The sequence below is a fragment of the Musa acuminata genome, chromosome BXJ1-8 (genome assembly GCF_036884655.1).
Source record: "Musa acuminata AAA Group cultivar baxijiao chromosome BXJ1-8, Cavendish_Baxijiao_AAA, whole genome shotgun sequence".
NCBI lineage: Eukaryota > Viridiplantae > Streptophyta > Magnoliopsida > Zingiberales > Musaceae > Musa > Musa acuminata.
In genome coordinates, this window is record NC_088334.1 from 22030045 (window position 1) to 22040789 (window position 10745).

Genomic DNA, 10745 nt, shown 5'->3' on the forward strand with positions numbered 1-10745 from the left:
TCTTCATCGGAAGTATATTCATGGACATCATTTTCATGCTGGTTTTGTCTACTTTGAAGTTCTTCGATTATTTCATTATTTTCTTATAGACTACGCAACAATCTTCGTAACTGCAGTCTCAATGACTCAGCATCATTTTCATGCTCACTACCTTCTCTAGCTATATCTTTTCCATTCCGTCTTGTCATGATCTCTAGCCTTTAGCTCTGATACCAAACTAATACCGGGGAGGGTAAAATGCAAAATGGATTTCGAAAGGAAACCGATGCAATAGTTTCTCAGATAGAAAATATCACAATAGACAAAGAACGAACTTTTGAAGAAAAGTTGCATACAATTGTATTTGCTGGAATGAGTATTTTGAATAGAAAAGGTACGAACTCACGATAAAACTTAAAGAAGATCGAAAAATAGTTTATCACCAAGTTAAAATCACAAAGGGATACAGAAATTAACTACCCTAAGGATTATAAACGATGATCTGAAACAGAAATCAAAAGACTCACCACTCAAGGACGCATCTAAGAGATACAGAGTTTAAGGGAGTTCTCTAAGAGAGTTTCCGCCAAGATATTATCAGTTTCTAAAGTTCTTTCTAAGTCCTAAATACCAAAATAAATACTAGTGCATGAAACAACCCTTCATGCATAGGGAATTTTGAAATTAAGTGTTTACAACTGCTAACCAACTCCTTTAATGTATTCCTTAGTCACGAAGATATGTTTACAGCTGCTAACCAACTCCTTTAATATATTCCTTTGTCATGAAGAAAAATACCTTGAAACAACTTTAACTTTGTGCAAGAAATATGCTGATGAACTATCATATTTGAGTGGGCTAAGTTAAAGATTACGAGACATCATTGTTGGTTAAAAAAGATATCATATTATAATCAATATTTATATGATCATATTGTAGTAAATTAGACACTCTCGTATCATAGTTAGCATCAGATGAGATAAATGATGCATTCCTGTGATTGTTTTCAACAATACAGTGGCCCATACTCCCATCTAAAAGAGCCACAGCTACATTCTTCAGACTTGATATGGAATAGCCATGTGAGGGTTCCCAGCCACCAAGATCTAAAGGACTGCATCTCGAGCATGGTTTTGGGACGTTGATGTCATGTTTCATACACCAGTTAGAAATAAGATCCATCATGCAAGAATTTGGAACCATAGAAAGGTTTGCTAACTTCCTTCGAGTCTTTGGACATGTATCATGTCCCTCAGCAAACCATTTTTCGATGCACATCCTTTCATATGTTTGTCCAGAGGCTATAACCATAGGATCATACATCAGTCTGGACAAAATAGGACAACAAAATTCCTTAGGAGGTACAGCAGCTTGACATGTATCAGCTTGACTTATATCACTAGGCTCAACATCGTTTGCAGAACTACCAGTATTGCTGGTAGAATTAATGTGTCTTGCTACAAAATTCTTACTTCCTGCATTGGCATTCTCTTTGTGCTCGTGATTGTGCTGCCTAACATGCTTACCATGCTGCTTCAGGAGGTACAGAAAATAGTTCAGGATCTTCTCCTTTTTCTTATCAGATCCATTCAATTTATCAAGTAGTTTGTTCAAGGATCTTCTCTCTATTAAAATGTCCTTACGAGATGTCAGCTTCAACCTTGAAACTGCTATCTGGAAAGCCTCAAACTCTACATCTTCACTGGAGCCTGTCTGACAAAGCAGATCTAGTAAAGCTCTGCCAGTTTCCTCTACTGAGGAATCTGCTTTAAACTTTGTGAATCTAAGGTAGTTCAGAACTTCCACAATATGTTGGAGATATAGATTTATCAACCAATGAAATCAGATTATCTAAAAACTAGCTAAAGGTGATGCTAAACATGGATTTTTCTTTAAAGAAGATATTACCAGACAAAGTTCTCAGCAACGTATTGCCTGCAAAATACTACTATACCGTGTAACAGTGGTAATGACTCAGGCTCAAAAGTAATGCAATGAATGAGCTAAAGAATAACAATCCAATGTTATGAAAGATCAAACCTACAGATCAAAAAGCCCAGTTAATCAGAACATTGATAGGATTAAATTTCTGTCAATTTGCAAATTAGCCCCAAAAAGATCCTCTTGCAAGACAAATTTACCACCATTGGTGCTATAACAAAAGAAAGGAGAGATGCCTCAGCTGATCTGTGAATTCCTTTAAAAATGGCACATGAGAAACAAGCAAACTCAGGGACCCTTGGCAGATACTAAAAATTTAGCCATTTTCACTACCAGATCTCATGAGACGAATTTTAGAACCCAGTACACCAGCATTTTTGTATACTCACACAGGGAATACGTGGGCTGTTGCAACTACTAAAAAGAACCTTTCTCACAGGAGAAAGTCTATGCAAAAGTCAATAGTTTGGCTATGGAATAAACCTCTGGCATAATCTCATTGGTAAAAACAAAGTCATTCTGTGAGAGTTTACTGTAAGTAATTGACATTTCAGAATCAAGATCCATTCATTGTACTTCTCATCAATAACCAATCATGAACATCTTTTGAAAGCATTCTACCTCAGAAGCATGCAGATGAAACTTACTAATGCAAAAAAATGAGGTAAAAAACATTTCAAACTTTGAGCCTATCTAACCTTAGATGCTAATGATGGTGGGACCATATTATGAAGCTGACACAGACTTTGAATCAAAGAGCTCCTTATTCTTTCGCATCTTGCTAAAGTTGCTTCCCCTGTTATTGCCTGCAAATTTTATGAATGTTAAAGGCAAGGAATTAAGAATCCAAATAGTTCATAATTTTTTGTAGGACAGATTAAACCAATTGGAAAAAAAGGGCACTAATTATCAGTTTACAACTATAATCATTAGAACTATTATGAAAAATCAAAGGAACATCCTGAAAAGCTAAAGTTGGTACCAACAATTAGTTCTAGTGAAAGTATCTGAGATCATGCATAATCCAACTCTAGTAGTAGATCAGTGAAACAAACAACCTCAAAACAACCATTTCAGTAAAAAGTTGTCCCAAATGGAACACAAATGGTTGTCTTGTGCCTAATTGGTTGGATTCGGCTCTATAGTCTTTTCCCTCCATTAAGTGTCTATGTGCATCTTTGTCCATTGTGTCTTGTGTATTTCACATGAAATCAAAATTTTGGGCTTGTATGTGGTTTGGTGTCTTTTATAAGATCATATCATACCTTATATAGCTCAATGAGTTAACAAACAAATGACACCTATATTCTTCACTGACTACATGAAGTTTAAGTATCTTCAATCCTCATTTCCAAATTATGTTTTCGCAAGCCACCTTAGAGAACAATGATTGACTCTCTAAATCATGTGCTTTATCAACAATAGTGAAATAATTAAGTCCCTAAACAAAACCATATTTTGTTGAAAATTAAAGAAATTATCTCTGTTTAAAGACAGCAGAAATTATCTCTATTTTGTTGTCAAATGTGAACAATTGTAGACACGTACCAAACCACATGATTGAATTTGGTTGGCAATATTTAGATTTTCAGAACTGGAAAAAACTGAAACAAGTTATTCTACTCCACTTGATCAATATGATAAAAAAAATACAGACACTTAACCAGCTGAAATTCTAAGATACAAGGATACAAAAAAGTTGATGCCCTTGTCAATATACACATAAAATAGCCACACTCATGAGTGAGCCAGGATACAATTCTTATTGAGATTTCTTAACAAGAATGGGCCTTTAAATGTTTCAAATGCTGATCAACTAATAATAAAAACCTGCATAATCAACTTTAGAATTTATTATGTCAATGCTATTACACAGACACAATCGGTTTCCCTCACATGAAAGATTGCAATGCCACCCTTCCCCCCTCCTCTTTTTGGTCGCTGAGGCACGAGAAACATTTGGAGAGCATGGAGGCACAAAGGAAAGCTCAAATTGGAGTCAATGAGAATCATTGAACATCATAGCTTTAATAAATCCCAAAAACATAATATGTGGAGCCCACTGCTCAGCCACAAGTTAGATCAAACATTATACAATGATTGATTTGCAGAAACTTTTATATCTAACATAATATTCGACATGACAAAAAAAGTACATCAACCATGATCGGTTCTTTCACTGGAACTGGCCTACCAAAAATCTTTACACTGCATTACACCATGTCTCCCTGCAACTCAACTCACAAAACACTAATTAAATTCTCACAAATCTATGGAGCATTCTGTCATGAGTTAGGAATTTCTATGCAACTGCTAGTTATCACATAAAAATCAGGTTACAACCATATTTTATTTAGATTAAATCTTACACTTAAAGAGTGTTATCAGCATTATTCTTTCTATTCAAATTCTCCGCCAAGTTATGCTCATGAGCCTCTCAACCTGATAGGATGAGGCATGATCATGTTTATGGTTATCGTCACTTATCATACCGTGGAACTTTCGGGACATACAAGGAATAACATAGTTGAAGTTTATAGAATGATTTGAAAAGAAAAGTGAGGTAATTTGTTTTAGAACAATTATCCAAAGTTCATATGAAATAAAATGACCACAGCAGACAAGCAAAACTATAGAGGTACCAAATAGAGCTTGCTGGATTCAGCATTGTGCTGAAGAAGTAGCTTGGCTTTATCAATTGAATTGTTTAAAGAGCATAGCTCAAGTATCCCAGAAGTACATCCTGGTCGAGCTGATTCTATTGCAGCGAGAACCAAATTGATCCTATCCAATATCTTCGTGAGCTGCAAACATATTGAACTGTTGACCTGAACAGAAAAATAAACAAACAAATAAAATACAGAGAAACCATGCACAAGTTAAAGGGTCTAGCACTGAACATTCTCCTCTAATTGGTAAGTAACAACATCCAATAGACTACAAAACTTGACTGCAAATTGCAACAACACTGGAGTTGAAAATGTCTTCTTTGAAAGTCATAAGCTGTCAAAAAGAAGTGGCAGGCTATTATCTAATTTACCACTTGATAAATTCCATTTGCAATACTTCTCCAAAGGAGATTTCGATGTAACTAAAATATAAAGTAGGTCAAATATGACATTACTGCATCACAATGTAACTACAATATAGAGTATGTCAAACGTGACATTATTGCATCACGTCAGCTAAACTAAATTAATCTAATCGTTTAAGCTATGTTAAGCGCATACCAAATGAATACCACTTATAATATACAAACATAGGTTCACACAACAAACTCCTAAATTTAATACAGGCGATTGTAATAATTTAAAAGAGATTAATATTTAATACTGATGACACGATGTAGATAAATACCTTGACATTATAATGATCTTGTAGCTCTATCACAACTCCAACAACATCATTCCCCATCCAAAGAGAACCTTGTGGAAGATGAGATATTCATAATCATTTAACATATCAAACAAAGTAGCAACTATTAATATCTTGAAACGTAAGCAACCTTCAGTTAAGCCAGTTTTGTAATCCATAGGGTACCAAGCTTACACTTGGAACAAGATTCCAAAGGCAGATAAAGTACCTACACGTAACTTATCTCTAATAGAATAATCATAGTCAAAATATACTTTTCTTTTTTGTTCTGCAAACTTGGAGTAAAGGAAAACACCATTAACCAAATCATATCTGCCAATACTTTGCAACAAGAACCATAATCGATCAATATGATTCACATTATCGAAAAATTAGAAGATCAAACATGAATAGAACCAAATATAACATAAGACTTTAGGTATCCAGAACTCGTAATACATATCAATTCACCACAAGATATAGCATATATCAGTCAAAAATATATCTTTATGAAATCAAAACCAAAACATTCTTCACGTATAGGGAAAAATCTCCTCGGTCCGATCAAAGAATAGTTGTACACGACAATATACAGCGCAAGATCGAACCTTTACTATCAATATTGCTATTGAAGTAGAATTACCACCAGAAAATCAAACCTGCCAAGGCCGTGCTTTCGAGCCCGATTTCTGCTACACCTTCGTGACCGAACAGCCTCTTCGCTCGACAGAGCTGTGTCACTGCTGGAATTAGAGTTCCTGGACGGCGACAAAGCCACAAGGAATGATACGCCAATCGTATGGTGCCGAAAGATGGAGAAATCGAGAGGATGATATAACCGGAGGGAGGATTGGGTTAAAAACTGGTGCGGAAAGAGGGAAGGAGTGCCGAGGGAAACCCGAAGTGCGGGTGACGGGAGGTTTAGTCGTCTCTGGTGGACAACACAGTATGGAAGAGGGGCAAAGGTAATGTGGACGGGAGGGGCCCGTCGTAGCTGGTGGGCGCCCCAAGAGGCCCATCAATAAAGTAGCGGTCAGAGACATGCAAAGAAAGACGAAGGATTGAGTCGAGTGGGCAAGGGGAAGCCAAACGGTTCAATCGGTGCGAGGAATTAAAAGAAAAGGAAACACAAAATAAGAGCGTTTTTCTGGAAAAAACTTCAGAATTTTTTTAGCAAATTATACAAAATCAAGTGACTATACAAAATCATTGATCCAAATAACATTGTTCAAATTTATTTAGTGAACTATATAAAATCCAGTGACTAAAACGATAACGTTTTTATAAGTAAAGAAAACTCTTAATTTCCTTATAAAATCAACAACGGGTCTCCCATTTATAATATTCATTTTGTCTTTTGAATTTTAGTTCATTTGATTTCTCTCCTTTTTTTTTCATTTAACATTAGATCTCTTAGATTTAAGTGCGAGTATGTAGACCAATATATCGGCTGCACTCACAATACTGATAATGAAGTTAAAAAAATATATAAAAAATAGAAATTCATATATATGATATATAGTAATAGAAAATAGAATTTAATCAAGATATCATGAAAATATATAAATAATACATATATATATATATATATAGCAAATATAGAATAGAAGAACAAGATAAAAATAATCTAAAATAAAATATAACAAGAAAATAAATAGTAAGGAATATCATTTCAAGTACTAAGCATGCATCAATATATACTAATGACTCGAAGAAGAAGAAAGAGAGAAATGATTGGAGACAATCTCGTGGAGTTCGGATTGGACTCAAATTTAGTCTAATTAGGGTTTTAACTGGACTCTAATTCGATCCCAATCAAATCAAGCAAATATCAAATACAATCTCAATCGTTAAAACAAATGATGACTTATCTAAGTCAGCCCCACATTAGCCCCATATACGGTTGAATCCTAGTCTAACAAAGATTTGGACTCAAGGTTTGCATAGCCAATGAGATCACAAAATTGCTTGGGTCAAAAGGGAGATGCGCATGACTCCTGCTTATGGAAGGAGTCAGCCCATCGCCCAAGCTCAAAGGAGTCTCAATAACATTAGGACTCCCCCATCATAACTTATACGAGAAGATGATCATTACCCTCTCAACGCATGGAAGAATCTAATTGTCGTAAAAGTCAGGTCAATGAAAAAAATGAAAAACTAACCTTCCTCAAGTCATAAGCATCCAGGTAGAATCCATGATTTCCCCATCTTTTCTTCTCTCCATCGCAGCAATGGCAGTTCGACTTCTCCTCGAGGAGAGCAAGAGAGTGAGAAAAAGGAAGAAAAAAAAGAGGAAGAGAAGAAAAGAAGGAGAAGAACTTCCACAGCCATAGGACAATAGCAACGCCCTTCCTCCTTCTATTCAACATTCCAATCAGCATAGGATAGCTTCTCAGCTGAGACCAACAACATAAGAAGAGGAGGAGAAGAAGAAAGTCCCGACAACCCTTCTATAGTAGTAACTACGATTAACAAGCAAAAAGTCCTCTTCTTACAACCTGCGATAAAATTTTCCATTAGAGAATCATCGCAGAACTAGTAGCTTCATCCTAGTCCTCAACATATAAAAACATAGCAGTAACTACATTAGAATCCATCCCTTCGTAGCCCCTAATAAAGAAGCTATCAGATTGGTAAGAGAAGAAAAGAAAGGGAGAACCAACATCAAGTGTTCTATCGTAATTTGTCCGTGCATAATACACAAGAATTTTCGAGCAATTATCACTCAAGAACATTTTGCTTTTATTTCCTAGTTTAGGTACTTTTAAATTTACAGCAAGAATAGATTAATTTTTTTGTATCTAAGTTGTATTTATTTCAGTAAAAGATACGGTAATAGAGACAGAGAGGAAGAAGGGGAAGAAATGAAAAAGAGGAGATGGAGGAAGAGGTAGGAAGAAAAAGGAAAAAAGAAAGGTGGTTGAGGAAGAAGAACGTGGAAGAAGATAAAATGAGAAGAGGCATTATAGGAGTAACAAGGTGAGGAAGTAGTCAAGAAAGAGGAGGGAGGAATAGGAGGACTCTTTACCGACATCACTTCTCTCAACATATGCATACCTTTAACTCGACAATAAAAGAGAGATTTTAACATCACATATTTAGAGGCATCTATTATGGCATATGAGAAGGCAATCAATGCTAAATTCGAAGCCTTCAAGGCGCGAATGGAGGATAAGATTCGGACACTCTTTACCGAACTCAGATTGGGCTGACCACTAAGCCTGAAAAAATCATATCAAGGAGAGAGCTCTGCCCAATCGCAACAAGCCCGAAGAGATGACTTCCAAGGGAGGGGAGGCTCTATGACCGACCCCAACTATCCACGCATGAGAGTGAACTTCCCTAGATGGGAAGAAGGAGACTCGATTGGTTGGATCTCGCGCGTAGAGCAATATTTTCGGTACCACAAAACCGTGGACGCATCTATGGTGAAAATTATAGCTATATATCTTGAAGAGGATGTCATACAATTGTTTGACTGGTTTGAACATACTCATAGAGTCCTCTCATGGTGACAATTCAAAGAAGGACTACTGATCCGCTTCGGACCAACCGATTACGAGAACATTGACGGACAACTAACAAAGATCCGACAAACCTCCACCATTCAAGAGTACCAAACTAGATTTGAAAGGTTATCTAATCAAACTCGTGATTAGTCTCAAAAATAGCTATTGGGGACCTTCATTGAGGGCTTGAAGCCGAAGATCCGGGGAGAAGTTAAAGCGCGACAATCGTACACGCTTATGGTAGCCATCTCTTTCGCATGATTTCAAGAGGAGCGATTAAACCATGAAGCCTAGAGAACTAGGGTTGCTCCCCAACTAGCAATACTAAAGCCCTCAGCCCCCCCTACTATCAACCGAGTCCCTACACCAAAAAGTTTCACAAGAGAATAACTTTAGGAGCGATCTACAAAGGGGTTATATTGGCATTGCGACGAGCCATGGAGCCGTGAGCATCGCTATAATAAAGGGAGATGATTGAACTAGTAGAAGAAGAGGTCATTGAACATCCAGAAGAGAGCCTTGAATATAAAGAAGAAGATGCAAGAGAAGAGCCACAACCGACCGAAGTTACGGTACATGCACTAGCCAACTACTCAAACCCGCAAACAATGAAAGTTGGAGGCCTTCTCAAACAACAATCGATCACTATTCTCATTGACACAAGTAGCACTAATAACTTTCTAAATAGTAAGGTTGCTGTCCATATGGCCTTACCTATCGAGAATTGCAACAGGTTTGACATTAAGGTCGCCGACGGATGGATTTTGAAGTATGATTATAGGCGTCCGCGAGTGAAACTATTGTTGCAGGACCAAGAGATAATTACATATTTCTTCCTCCTCCCTCTTGATGATCATGAGGCTATGTTCAGAATTAAATGGTTGATAACATTAGGCAATGTTTCTTGGAATTTTATGAAACTCATTATGAAATTTTACAGTAAGGAGAAATAGGTGATACTGCACGAGAAACATTGGGGCGACGTAACGACAATTTTCACACAACAAATGGAGAAGGTTTTGCATAAAGCATGCAGCAGCTTTTTGGTACAACTTGAGTAGCAAACTAAAGGAGAGAGCCAATATATTTTGAAGATCCAAACCTACTTCCTTTACTTGCTGAATTTTTAGATATATTTGACGAACCGCACAACCTACCTCTTACCCGTCCGCATGATCATTATATAATGATTCTTCCAGGCAAACCTCCAGCAAATACTCAGTAATATCAGTATCTACATCTCCAGAAGGATGAAATAGAAAAGATTTTAAAATAGATGCTTGAAATAGGAGTTATTCAGCCAAGTTGCAGCCTCTACTCTTTATCGGTGCTAGTTTAGCAAGTCTTATATAGTCCCACATTGGGAAAATCAAGTTTGGTATATCCTGTTGAACCTATAAATAAGGGCTTGGGCTTTGAAGTCAGATGCACCACAAGTGGCACCACAAGAAAAATCTAAGTGTTTGCTTTGGGTTTAAGTCCACACTCAGTTAAATAGTTTGGGTTTTTTCTTGTTTAGTATTTTAGGGTGTTTTATGGCCTAGGAATATCTTCCTAAGGCATTTGTAATAGTCTATTTTATAGTAGTGATTTGCTCCTCTTTCGTCTGTGGATGTAGGTTAAGGTTAATTGACCGAACCACGTAAATCTGGTGTTCTTGTCGCTTTTATCTTTTCGCTTTATTGTCTTTGTTAGGTTGTCAAAATTACCCTTTGGTAAATTTCCTTGGGGCCAACTCTAACAAACTGGTATCAGAGCCTAGTTCTGGAATCTTTGGGCAATAATGACAATAACAAATATCGTTGTCGAGAAATTCGACATAAATGTCAACTTCGGCATGTGGCAACTCAAGATGGAGGCCATTCTGGTTCAAGACAGAGTTGATTTGGCACTACAGGGAGCTGAGAACATTTCAAATGGTACGTCAAAGGAAGATCTTGCGGGTATGGATAAGAAGGCCCG

The 10745-nt window shown here is 36.8% G+C and overlaps 1 protein-coding gene across 2 annotated transcripts; it reads right to left on the reverse strand.

Annotated features, from left to right (window-relative positions):
* Nucleotides 1-2437: 2437 nt before the first annotated feature.
* Nucleotides 2438-6238, reverse strand: LOC135587677 (U-box domain-containing protein 5-like). 2 transcript variants are annotated; one of them, XM_065079326.1, is made up of 4 exons: nt 5934-6238; nt 5278-5345; nt 4563-4748; nt 2438-2726 (listed from the first exon to the last, which is right to left on the reverse strand). In XM_065079326.1, the coding sequence occupies exons 2-4, from the start codon at nt 5332-5334 to the stop codon at nt 2610-2612; spliced, it is 360 nt and encodes a 119-aa protein (XP_064935398.1). In that variant the 5' UTR covers nt 5335-5345; nt 5934-6238; the 3' UTR covers nt 2438-2609. The 2 variants fall into 2 exon arrangements, with proteins under 2 accessions (XP_064935398.1, XP_064935397.1); XM_065079325.1 differs by lacking the exon at nt 5934-6238 and adding an exon at nt 5426-5900.
* Nucleotides 6239-10745: the final 4507 nt, after the last annotated feature.